Source organism: Protopterus annectens, chromosome 4.part0 (assembly GCF_019279795.1).
Source record: "Protopterus annectens isolate FY-2018-M chromosome 4.part0, PAN1.0, whole genome shotgun sequence".
NCBI classification, from domain to species: domain Eukaryota; kingdom Metazoa; phylum Chordata; order Ceratodontiformes; family Protopteridae; genus Protopterus; species Protopterus annectens.
Genome location: NC_056733.1, coordinates 157,838,024 through 157,851,700, shown reverse-complemented (window position 1 = coordinate 157,851,700; position 13,677 = coordinate 157,838,024). Strand labels below are relative to the sequence as shown.

Genomic DNA, 13,677 nt, shown 5'->3' with positions numbered 1-13,677 from the left:
GTATGTGCATATATTAGTTGCAGCTTGTAGTTAACATCCATAGTAACCCGATTGGTTGGACCTAGACTCATAAATATGCTTTCTAAGAAATTAATAAGTTGAACTTCAGTCAAGTGTACTTAATTTCATACAGTCCTTGTACAACTTTAACAAAAATCTAATTAGTCACATTTCAAAATCAGTCAATTAAATGTAAAATCGAATGATATTTGAATCAAATGTATTAATCTAGCAGATTTAGCAGTGCATTATGCAATAGATGCTGTAAAACGCAGGAATGAATTGTGTAGTAGGTAAAATGCATCATACATGTTTAGGTAGATAGCCAAGGTTAGTATCACTAAACATCTTATAAGATATCTAGACAATGTTTAGCATTGTAAATCACAAGTTCAATAATTACATAAATGTATGGAGTTATTTGAGCTTATATAAATCAGTAAAGTCTTCTGAATTGAAATTAGAAATTAGCCTTGTATGGGAGGTACTTGCAGACTGATCCAAATGTGGCAAATTGCTTGAAAAGGTAATGTAAATTAAAAGATTATGTCCACTGGCAGGTGTTTGTAGGCTAGCCATGTAGGGATGGAGGTAATAGCAGATACATTTTATTATGGTGTTTGGTGATAAAAAGACAATTGGAAGTCAATATGGCAAATATGGAGAGAGTGATCATGTACTGCCTAATGCAAATGTGGGAACTTGGATTCAGCTACAACCATCTATTATGGTCAGTTGAGGTAGCTAAGGCTGAAGCATGTGAAATTAATGGGGCTGAGGCTAAGGAGATGAGAACTGGGAGTATTGAGATTAAAGAACAACTCCCTTGAATTACCACCAAGAATATAGTGAGCTGAAACCGCCACTAATGCAATCATATTGTACATAAAGACATCTGTATTGGAGTTCTTGAAAATATGTGGCAAATGCAGACCTGCATCTGGGATGGTAATAGTAATGCTGTGTTGACAATGCAGCTGTAATTATGCAAATTTACTGACAGTTGGGTAGGTAGTGATGAGTAGAGCAGGAAAGGCAAAAGTACAGGGCACTGTGTATGGAGCTAATCTGAGCACACTGGCAGTGTAGCAGGCAGTGAGGTGTAGAGCAGAAAAAGGAAATATATCTAACCTCAGCAGACATATTGAAATTGAGTGGCAGATCCCGTATAACATTGTAATACGTCAACATTATCACAGTGCTGCCTAGTACTGATTGTCTGCGCACTGGGCAAGCACTTCATCTATTGTATGGACTAGAGATATCAACAGAACAAAAGTCTTAAGGTGTAATGTGTGTCAGGAGGGTTGTAGTTGCAAATTACAGCATAGCATAATTTTGTAAGTTATATATAGGAGAAATTTGTAAAACAGAGGTAGTCTTACAAGAATGTGAGGTTCTCCTCACTACATACATTTTTAAACCATGCAGTAGTTTAGTATCTTGCAGTACAGCATCAATTAAGGCAGTGTTACTCAGAAAGACAAGATAATTATTTCAAGTACCTCCTTCTGTGAGAGAAGGCTGCAACACTGTGTGAGGGAAACTAGTGAGGCAGTTAGAATACTACTACATAGGCAACCTTCCACAAAATTAGTGGGTAGGTAGCAGTCCTCACACTGTGGGGGTAGTAGCCCATCTCCAACTGCCTTACCACATGGTGAACCACATATGAAGTGCAAGAATGCTGATAATTTGTTGGTAGATCGGACCCAAATCTTGTACTTGAGTGCTTTTGCACAGCTGGAGAAAATGGACACAATGTGGAATGTAACTCTGGTGCCTGAATAGGAATAGGCAGTACTCTTGCAGAACCAGTATGGAGAACATGGAAGATGCATAAAGGTGTGTAAACCAAAACACAGCCTGGTTCTTTAATAATACTGTATTCATTACTCAACTGGGGGCGGCCGCGATGGTGCAACAGTTAGCGTTGTCGTCTCACAGCAAGTGGTTCTCTGGTTTGATCCTCTGCTTTTGGATGGTGAATCACAATGGTAAACCAGTGGGAAGAGAGAAAAGAAAACAGTAAAGGAGGATGGTGAAGTAGTAAAAAAGGCATGGTCAACAATAGCCTGAAGCTTCACAAAAGGCAAATGGAAAAAATTTAAACAGCAAATGTAAAACATAGTTTGCAGGCATAGACATGCATGAGCTTCAGCACATAATTATCCCTCATTACATCCTACCATCAAGGCCTTTAAGGAAATTTGTGAGGCAGAAATTAGGGATTTATTAAGTAAAAAAACAGTAGCAAAAAATTTTACAACTTGACAAAAGTTGAATGGCAGTGTTTCATGTCTATTACAATGATCACTCCATTTGAGTTACGAAAGCGGACAAAGGGGATCAATGGTTATAGTTAATCAGTGTGATTACATTAAGGGTATGTACAGTTTGCTTTTAGATGACCAACTTACAAAAAAGTATTGAAAAGAGATGTGTATAAAGCTTACAAACACACCGATTCATGGTTGAATGAAAGTTTCTTAGAGGGGATTATATGTGAATCTTGTCTTTTGGCTTTTCCCGGTAAGGAGTCGCCACAGCGAAATTCCGGTCCGCTAATGATTGACAGTGGATTTTTATGGTGCCGAGTTGCCAGCCCGAAGCCCAGCCTTCAAAGAAGGCACACCCATTCATGTATGCACCTACCTGCATGTCTTCAACGTCACTCGACTGGGGTTATAGCTGAATCTGTTAGGTTATTTTCAGGTAGTTAAACCACAAATTGGTAGTTTGTTTGGCATACTCAAGGTGCATAAAGATGAAAAAGATCCTCCTTGCAGGCCTGTTGTTTCAGCACCTCCAAGTTGGAACCCCTTTCAAAATTTATCGACACGGCACTTCTTAAATTGATCCAAAGGGTTGACTCCTTTATTATTCCTTTGATTTTCCAAACAAGATTAAAAACAAGACTGTGGCACCTGAGGATTTGATAGTAATTGTAGATGTTAAGTCTTTATACATGTGTATTCCCCACGAGGTGGGGTTAGAATGGGTTAGCAACATGTTAATTAAAACTACAGAATATGAAGTAGGGGAATGTAGATTTATTGTGGATTGTATGGAATATGTTTTGAGTAACAATTTTTTTGTTTTTGAGTGATTATTTTTTGCAAGGGGTGTGGCCATGGGGGCAAGGATGGCCTTGAATTATGCTAACTTGGTTATAGCCTACTGGGATACTAACATTTTATCCCAGTTAGAGGGTAGAAGCGAGATGTGTTTATATTATCAGTTTATAGATTTGTTTTTTGTTTGGAAAGGGACAGCAGTTGAATTGGATATGCTTGCTGATTGTATGAACCAAAGCACCTGTTTTTGAGTTTTTCTTTTACATGGAGTGTTTCTAGTGTTTGTTTTTTGGACTTGGATGCTTTAGTTCTTTTAAAGACTTCTAAATTAGGTTCTATAATCAGTTACAAAAATGTGGCAAACAACACTTTTGTTGCATTACTCAAACATGCATCCCACTTGTGTTAAGCACAATATTATTAAAGGTCAGTTGGTGAGATTAAAAAGGTTAAGCACTGACTTTATAGTTTTAGATAAACTTGTAGAGGAGTTGCATCTTAGGTTCAGGCACAGGGGATACCCACTGAAGGCAGTGAGAGAGATACTGATGGGTAAAACATCTCATCATGATGCCAACGTCAACATTCAGACTTCACAAGATTGGTCCACTTCTATGCCCTTGGTGTTTAGTATTAATAGTGAAGCTATTAAGGGAGTCATATGAAACAATTGGAGGATTTTGGAAGCTAACAGTGGAGTGAGGTCAGTTTTGGGTTCTCCTCCCTCTCTTATAAAGAGCAAAACATTTTAAGGAGTTGTTAGAAGTAAATCAACTTAAAGGAAGTGAAAACAAGGGGCAATTTTAAGTGCATGAGTTGTAATACTTGTAGGTACATAGCAGAAGGTCCACATTTTGAAGTTAACACCAGCAATAGGATTTGGCAGGTTCCAGGAGTGTTTCACTGTGGGTCGATCTTTGTGGTATTTTTAGCCACGTGTTCTGCATGTACACCATTCTACATTGGTAAAACCGACAGGCAGGCCAACAAGCAGTTGAGAAGAGGAATATATGAACGTCTATATTTTTATTTATTTTATTTTACATTTGTTTACTGGGAAAGTCTGACTGGACACAGGTCCATTTTCAGCAGAGGCCCGGGGAGAAATGCTCCAAATAACGTAAAGTACATAAAGGACACACATGAGGAAGCATATAAGAATACATATGAGCACAAATAGTGTACATATGAACATATATACAGCTCTATAGTACATTATGCATTATATATGATGATGATTGCATCTGAAGGGAACATCTCATTGGATAAACAGGTGTAATAGGAGGATACAGGTGATCCTTAATGGAATCTGTCAGCAGTGCAGTGAGGCGGATTAGCCAGGGGTGTGGCATGAACAAAGCCAGTTGTTTGCGTAGTAGGTTTTTAGGAGTCTTTTAAATTGGGTAGTAGAGGTAGTGGAAGTAATTTGACTTGGCAGTGAATTCCAGGTTCTGGCAATAGTGCAGGCAAAGAGCGATTTACCAGCATCATTTTTGTGTTTGATGACATTTAAGAGGTTTTGGTTACTAGATCTTAAGGCTCTAGTGGAGGTGTAGAGCTGGATTAAATACTGAAGTGTTGGGATTTTGTCAGGAAGGTGGTATAGTTTGTGTGCTATCGAGAGTTGATTGAGTCGGAGTAGTTGAGGTAGCTCAAGCCAGTTGAGCTGCTTGAGGGAATGACGGTGGTGGGATCTGTGATAGGCATCAGTTGCAAATTTGGCCATCTTGTTATAACAAGATTCCATTTTGTTTAGTTCGATGTGGTTAAGATTAGTCATGATAGGGGAGGCATAAAGGAGGATGGATAAGAGATGAGTTCTTGCAATAGTGACTTTGGTATGTTCAGTGATGAACTGTCTGTTCCTATAAAGGTGACAAAGCTTTTTGTTAACTTTCTTGATTATTTGTGCTATGTGTATGTTGAATTTTATATTGTCTATTTCAACACCTAGTATTTATGTGTGTGTAGTTGGGGAGATTTGGGTATTCTCTTTGGATTTTATGGTAAATACATTGTTGAGGGAAGGAGATCTACTGGGGCTGAAGAGAATAAGCTTGGTGTTTTTGGGATTGAGAATGAGCTTGATGTTAGTGAATCATGCTTCAGCTAAAGTAAAATTATTTTGAGTTAGGGTTTGTAGCTCTTGTAGGGTGGGGGCGGCACATATAATGGTGGTGTCATCTGCGTATTGCACTATTGAGGCAGAGAGGGAAGATGAAGCTATCTGGTTTGTAATAGGGAGAAAATCAAGGGGCCAATGATGAATCATTGAGGGACACCTATGGCTAGGGGGAACAGTTGGTCTTGCCATAGGATTGCTTGCTGACGGCCTGATAAGAAGCAGTTGAACCATGATATAGTGGAGGAGCTTGTGTTAAGGGTAGATAGAGTTTTGAGAAGCATATTATGGTTACCCATATCAAAGGCTTTAGATAAATCTAAGAATATGGAGGACACGAATAGTCCATTGTTTCTGTGTTGATTTACTATGTTGGTAAATGAGAGTAATGCTGTGGTAGTGCTATGGGAAGATCTAAAACCATGCTGAGATTTGGACAGTAGATTGTTATTTAGGAGGTACTGCATTAGTTGAGTATGAACTACTCTCTCCAGAATTTTTAATAATGGAGATAGAATTGTGATCGGGCAATAGTTGGTGAGCTCAAGGGAGTTACCTCCTTTGTGGAGTGGGATAATGTGTAATATTTTCCATGAGTTAGGAACCTTGCATTCTGATATTGACCTATTTATGAGAATGGATAATGGGATATGCTATGGCGTATGCTGGAAAATTATCAGCTGCCAGTGTGGTTGGTTTAAGTTTTTTTTTGAGGAGCTTGGCTATTACCTTGGTGGGCACTGGGCACAGAGAAAAGCTGGGGGAATGGTTTTGTGAACAGGGGTGTGTAGGGGTAGCTGTTGGTATGGGGCTACTAGTACTGTTTTGAGTATTGGCAAGGACTTAGACTGTTTCGGTAAAGTATTTGTTAAATTGAATGGGGCTGTTTTCATGCTTATTTGGTAGGACAGGGGTAGGGCTAGTGGATTTCCCTGGGTCCAGTAGTCTCTTTATTGTGACCCAGAATTGGTAAGGGTTGTGAGCATATTTTTCCTGCATGGATTTATAGTAATTTGTTTTGTCAAGTTTAATTTGTCTTTTGGCTTTATTACGGAGTTCCAGATAGTTTTGTTTCAGGGTAGTGGTTTTGGATTTCTGATATTGTGACCAGGCTTTGTCCCTTTCCTTTACTATAGTTTTGGTATCTTTTGCTAGCCATGGGGCATAGTTAGTTTTGACTCTGGTTCGGGAGATTGCATGACAGTTTAAGATTTCTAGGAAGGTTGAGTTAAAGTATTGCATGGCATCATCTAGGGACAGTTGTTTTAGAGGAGTCCAGTTACAACATTTTAGTGCATTTATTAGGTCATTAGCCCTGAAGGACTTTTTGTTGCGTACTACTCTTGAGGATGGATTGATTAATGTTTTGCTTAACATTGTGTTTTTATTACACTACTTAGAGGCATTTGGTATAGTTTGTTTTTATTTTGAAAGAAATTCTGTTTAGGTTTATAAGGTAAATTTTTCGCAGTACTTCTTGCTCTTTTTTTTTTTTTTTTAAGATAACTTCCTTTCTGATACCCCCGACACACACACACACACACACACACACACACACACACATTCTTCTACTTGGACAAGATTTGTCATGCTCTACCCCTGACACTCTGTGCCATTTGGCTGCAGCACTTCTTATTCTAGCTTTGACCTCATCTTTCATACTACCTTCTCATTTACCATCCCACCCAGGTATATGAAGCTGTTAACCTGTTCCACTATTTTCCCTTATGTCTCCATTTTCAGTTTCTTCTGATTTCATCCATTTTCTGCCATGACTACTGTCTTATCTGTACTCCGTTTCATCACACATGCCTTCAGTTTTTATTCCAGTCTCCTGACGTTTAGTGGAGTTCCTGAACAGAATCTGCTTCCATCAATAGTATGAACAGCAGAAGGCTCAGAGCCGAGTCCTGATGCTCACACTCTCACTGAAAGCCACTGTGCGAGTCTGACTAATGTTCGTACATGTCATTAGGTCATTCTACAAATGTCTGTGGGACTTCAAACCATCTCAGGACTGCCCAAGTAGGCTTTCTTGGGATCATACCTCTCAACTGTCCAGATTTTCGCAGAATGACCAGTTTTTTTTGGCTCATATTTTTGGTCTGTTCCTCTTAAAATTTGTGGTTTTCTGGCAAACAACTGGGATGATCTGAGGACTGAAGTCACTAAAAAATTACATACATTTTCTGTAGGATTTATAGTCAAACTCAAATGTATGTTAAAACAAACCCTGTTATTCTAGCAACTTTCTGAGTTTATAAAAGTAGTATATATAAAATATGATCATAATTTTGGGTCTTTGTCCCCACTTTTTATCTGGCTTTGTCCAGATTTCTTCCACTAAGAGATTGAGAAGTGTGCTTGGGGTCACATTATACACAGTATTCCAAAGGAATACCCAGTTGGACTCTCCTTGTCTCCAGCTTCCTCTCACTGCAGACATCTGGTCAGTTGTACTGCATCCTAATCTGAGTATTAACTGCTTATCTCCCGTCTTGCTTTCTGCTGTTTTATGTATTCGTTTATCAGTCACCCTTTCCACCACCTTCATTCAGTGTGATAGAGCTCAGTGCCTCTTTATTGCCCGCAGTTGTGAATATTCTGTTTTTGCACATCGGCATATCTGCATGGGGATGTGCAGTTTCTGTGAGGTCTTCTTCATTCAGAAGCTGCTGAAAGTAGTCATTGCATCTTCCTTTGTCCTTTGGTGTGGTGAGCAGTTTGCAGCTGCTATTCATTATGACTGGTTTGACTGTCTTATTTATCTTTGTCTTTTCATTGCAACCTGATAATTTTTCTTTTTGTTGTCTGCCAAGTCACTTTCCAGAAACTGTTCTTTGCTCTTGCAGCTGCTTTCTTTGTCGGCCAACCAGTATTCCTTTCCCTTCTTAATAGAGTCCTTTATTTTGATAACTTCTTGGGCTTCTGTGTTCCACCATCTTTTCTTAAGTATCTTATTTCCATAAGAGGCTCTGATGGATATATATTGTATAGTCTTCACATGCTGCTGTGAAATGCTGCCATTTTTCAACTTCACATATTGTACTTTCACTCTGTCACCATCAGTGTCCTTGGTTTACTCTCTTACCTTTAGAGCCTTCTCCGATAACTGCTTGCAGCTGATCATGGCCAGCAGTAGTTTAAGTTGGAGGGGGGACAGTTTGTGGGGATGACTTTTCAATCTCTGATTCTCCCCACTTCCCTTTCCGTACTATAAGGAAATGTACGTACATTGCTTGTTGACCACGGTTGCATGCCATCTTGTCACTGTCTGCAAGTCATTTATTTCCATGATCAAACCATTTGCCACAGAGCAGTTCAGAATGGCCTTGTCCTCCTCTATTGCTGTTATTCCACCCATGTGGCTATTGGCAGACCTCATATACATTCAAATCTTCCATTATCAACACTAGCTCATTTTGTCCAACTTTATCGGCCTGAATGCACTTTTTACTGTTACAGCTCTGCTGCTTGGCATAGGGTGATACTATGAGTACAGCCTTATCTCAACACTGCAGTCTGACTGCTGTGATTGTGTCACTAGTTTTGACGACATCCGTCACTTGTCAGAAGACACTTTGTCTGTCTCTCTCTCACTCACGGACTCATTTTCTTGCTTGTGTGCTGTGTCTCTTCAATTCTACAACCATTTTTAATGTGTCCTCCCCTGGGTAGTAGCTCTGCATCCCAAGCCAAGTGACTTGGCTGGCCTGCCCTGCCATGTTGTCTTCAGGATACACAGGATGTTCAGTTTCCTCTTTGCCATCATGTCATCCACTTCATTATATCAGTGAATCAGTATTCAGTGTAGCAATCCTTAGTTCTTTACAGAGCTGTCCCAGGTTACCTTCACTGGGCAGCTGGACACTGACTGGTAGCTGACTAATGGCTGCTGTGCTTTATGGCAGGCACACACTGGTCAACAGGGGTTTATAGAACCAGACACCCTGATGTAGGTCAGTGAAGGCTTACTCAGCACTGGCAAATTGCATGCCCATTATTGGAGATATTAGACAACCTGCACAAATTATCTACAGCCACTTTTTACACCTGTAGCACCTGACACTGTGTACTATAATCCATATATTCCTTTGTAGGGGATACTATGCACCACATTTGATGGGTAAAGAGGTTGGTCTACACAGCTGTTCTCCTCCTAGGTGCCATCTAGAGTCTGTCCTGCTGCCCAGGACTGTGTTCCATCTTGGCTGCATTCTGTTGGCATGCCTTTCAAGTTCAGCTGGAAGGGCTAGGTTTGAGCAGACTACATTCTGTCCTTGAGGTGGAAAACAAGTAGCATGTATTTGGGAGGTGTAAGTTCCTACATAGACATGGGAGAAAAGCATGCAAACTCCAGAGACGGTCACCAGATGTAAGGATCTTCGACTCAAATATTTTGACCATGATGTGAATCATGTCTTTAATTACACTCTTAACAGTTACATTTGCAAAGCTGGTGGTTGATGGTATAAATAGTGATCTAATTGCTTTGTTTAGGAATGTGTACTTAATGCAAATGGTAATGTTTCTCCGTGGTAGCTGGTGTGTGTGCATTTATGAGAAATAACTGCCTTGACAAATATAAAGCATTGCATGTTTTATCTGTACACATGTGAAAATGTGCCTTTTTTACACAGGTATGCTCCTGACCCTAAAGGATTCTGGGCTTCCACAGTGCTTTTTGTCTGGCCCACCACAGTTGGTAAGTTAGAGTGCCTTTTTTCATTGCTCAGTAAAGGTATACGGATAGCAGTTTACTTTTGGCAGGGTAAATAGTTAAGAAAAGGGCATCCTTCAGTGTCTGGTATTTGCTGTGAAGACTTTTTTTGTTACATTCATAGCATTGTATGCATTTACTTTTTCAGGAAAGACCCCTGCTTGTAGTAGGTGGATGCTGAAATTTTACCTCATTTGTAGTTCAGTGAGGTTTACTGATGCTGTCTTACTAGGTTTTGACCATCAGTCAACAATGCACAGTTCTGTTTTACAGACATGTATCACTCACATTGATTTCAGTAATGGGCATAGATTGGTGTGCTGGTTTGTAGGATGACCTGCTGAAAAAACTGGTGTAGTCCATTGATGTTATATAGGGACATCTAGTGCAACAGATATAGGAACCCCCAGTTGTTCCTAGATTCCAAGATCAAGCACAAGAGAAAACTTCTCAAAACAATGTGTAAGTGTAGTACATGAAATACCTAGCATGGTTTGAGTCTTGAATGTCATTGTACTTGTATCATTTAAGTAATTTGATGGCACAGTGACATGGGAATTAATGTTGCTGACTTTCAGTGTTTGGAGCAATGGTTTGTTTAACAGTTTGCCTCCTTGTAGATGTTTTTCTCTGTTTTTGTGGTCCCTCCCACAGACACCTGATGGCAGATTAATATATGATGCTAAGTTATCCCTCGGTTTGTTTGTGTGTATATGCATGTCTGTCTGCGTGTATGTATGTGCCCTGTAATGGGCTGCCATACATATACCCGTTACTTGCCTAGGTAGACTGTGCCACCTTGTTACTGGGTTTCATTTGTGCTTCAATTAGTTTGCAACAGTGTTTCCAGCCACTTCCAGGGGTATTGCATGGCACAGCGTATGGCAACAGAACAGGATAATGAGTAAATTCATTTAGGTCAGAAGGGAGTGGTGAGACTAGTATCCATCAAAAGTTAAAAAAGGGAATGAGATCATCTCCAGAGAGACAGCACACTCCCCTAGTTAAGAAGGTCCTTTTTCAAGACATTTTAGTAACCTATTCTGAATAGCTAATGGCCTGATCTGAAGGAGACTGCTAAATGCTGCTTTAAATGTGTAGAAAATAGATCTCTCATTTTACCACTAAAACTTCTGACTATTTCTTTTTCTAGAAATTGATCTCCTGCTGTTGACCATTTTAGTCTTATTTTTCACCATATGTGTGTATATATATTTACACACATGTATACACACATATATACATTGACTTAGAACATCGAAAGCCCATAACATTGAAATTCAGAACATTGAGACCAAAATTTTGAAAATGCAAAACACAGAAAACTCAAAACATTGAATCCCATGACATTGAAAAAATATAGGAAAGCAACACGTACTATATTCTAGTACAACTACATACAGAAACATATAAAAAACAAACCATATTACACTTCTCCATCCCTTGCTACTTAAATATGTCCACTCCGCGATTGCACTAGTCTACACTAAGATGTGTTATGTTGTAGTATAGCAAGTAAGAAGGGAAGATGAACGAGGTTACCATTGAAACTCCGGTAAATTTTGCAGAGATGTATAGTAATGTGTAATGTTTTAACAGTGAAGTAGTGTTTCTAAGAGAAGGTTGAATATAGTTGTTTTTTCAGTTTAAACAGGCAGTCATGAAGCGCGGAATTCTATGTTTGCTATTTTGTTCTGTGTAGTACGATCTCAGAGTTGATATATTTAAGTAGCACGAGGTGTGGGAGGTGCAACCCCCTCATGCGGGCTTGTCCCCCTGCTTATATTTGGAGAAGTGCAATATGGTTTGTTTTTTATTTATGTATGTAGTTGTGCTGGCATATATTATATGTTGGTTTCCAATATTTTTTCAATGTTATGGGATTCAATGTTTTGAGTTTTCAGTGTTTTGAATTTTCAAGATTTTCGTCTCAATATTTTGAATCCCAGTGTTATGGGCTTTTGATGTTCTAAAGTGGGGGGAAAAAAAATATATATATATATATATCTACTTTCAGTAGAATTTGACTTACCTGTTCTCAGTCTACCGAAACTCCACTTAAACGAAACAACGGACTGCCAATTTGCTTTCTTCCTTTCTCAGGGAAAGGAGCCATTTGACCACCATGGTATATTTAAGAAGGGGGGGTGTGGGGGGGGGCGAAGCCCCACACTTTGGTGGGCTAAATTGCTTTCCGCTTTGTTTCGTTGGCATGGTGGCCCAGTGGTTCTTGTGAAAGGAATTTGGCAGTGTGTTTCGGCAGATTAAGGTAGGGTAAGTCAAATTTGGTGGATCTTGCTCACGTTCATTGAAAGTAGCTATATATATATATATATGTATGTATGTATGTGTGTGTAATATATACATATATATATATATGTGTGTGTGTGTGTGCATATATATATATATATATGTGTGTGTGTGTGTGTGTGTGTGTGTGTGTGTGTATATATATATATATATATATATATATAAATACGCATATATCTGTGTATGTATGTGTGTGTGTGTGTGTGTGTATATATATATATATATATACACACACACACACATGCATGTATATGCACGCACACACACACACGCACACACACACACACACGCACACACAATATAAAGCTGCACCTCCTGAAGTGGTTGAATATTTTCTACTCAACATTTCAGGAAAGTTAGTTGGGCATTCATCTGTTAAACCGACCAGCAGAATGTGAGCAATCCAAAGGACACCAAGTTTATTGAAGTTAAGCGCTTTCCTCTCTATTACAGAGAGACTTCCTCAGAAGACTTCTGAGGAAGTCTTTTTAATAGAGAGGAAAGCGCTTAACTTCAATAAACATGGTGTCCTTTGGATTGCTCACATTCTGTTGTTCGGTTTTTCTGTGGTTTTCTTTATTTCATCTGTTAAACCCAAGCTGACTGTTTCAATTTCCAAAGGCAGTGGCAGAGCTAAACATTGAATTATTGTATGAATCGTTTTCAGTTTTTATTATCACGTTTTATAGCTCATCATTTATTATTGTTGTTTTGTTGTTTGTCTTTTCGGCTTTTCCCGGTTAGGGGTCATCACAGCGGAACTCCAGTCCGCTAATGATTGACAGTAAATTTTTATGGTGCTGAGCTGCCAGGCCGATGCCCAACCTTCAGCGATTCGAACAGGAGAACCTCTTGCTATGAGGCAACAACGCTACTGCTGTACCACCGCAGCTTATCATTTATTATTGTTGGTAACAGTTATATTTGTTTGGAAGAAAAGTGGTGTCTGTTTAAATGTAGCTGAATTTCTTCAGTTTTGTCAGTTTCCAGTAGTCATTTTGGACTGATATCTGGTTGCCATTTATACTGGTCTGCTTCTTTGAAACTTTTGATAGTTTCTATTAGAATATTCAAAAGCTATTGGGAGAGTTTGCTACAAAAAGTGCAAGTTAATCTCTGCAGCTAGAAAGTAATAATTAGCTACATAAATGGCAATGCTCAGATCTGCTCTGAGCTAAAACAGAATGGCATTAAATATACTGATCCAAAGGATATTGCCAATATCCTGGCAGATCGATTCAGTGCCAACTTCACCCCCTAAATGGCCCATCTCAATACCGGAAGATTGCCAAATTCCAGTAATAACGGCCACACAGGTACAAAACGCACTCTCTAAAGCCAAGAATACAGCAACCATGGGACCAGATGACATCCCGGGCTGTGTACTACATGAACTACAGTATGAACTGGCACCTCACCTAAGTGTCATGTTTAATCATAGCCTCACC

General features: G+C 39.3%; 1 protein-coding gene across 2 annotated transcripts in view; it reads left to right on the top strand.

Moving 5' to 3' along the window:
• The window catches only part of ELAC2 (elaC ribonuclease Z 2), a 2,146,582-nt gene that overhangs the window by 64,086 nt on the left and 2,068,819 nt on the right, over nucleotides 1-13,677 (top strand). For both annotated transcript variants that reach the window (XM_044068145.1, XM_044068146.1), the window contains exon 4: nucleotides 9,840-9,904. In XM_044068145.1, the coding sequence (XP_043924080.1) occupies nucleotides 9,840-9,904 (65 nt within the window). The remainder of the gene's footprint in view (nucleotides 1-9,839; nucleotides 9,905-13,677) is intronic.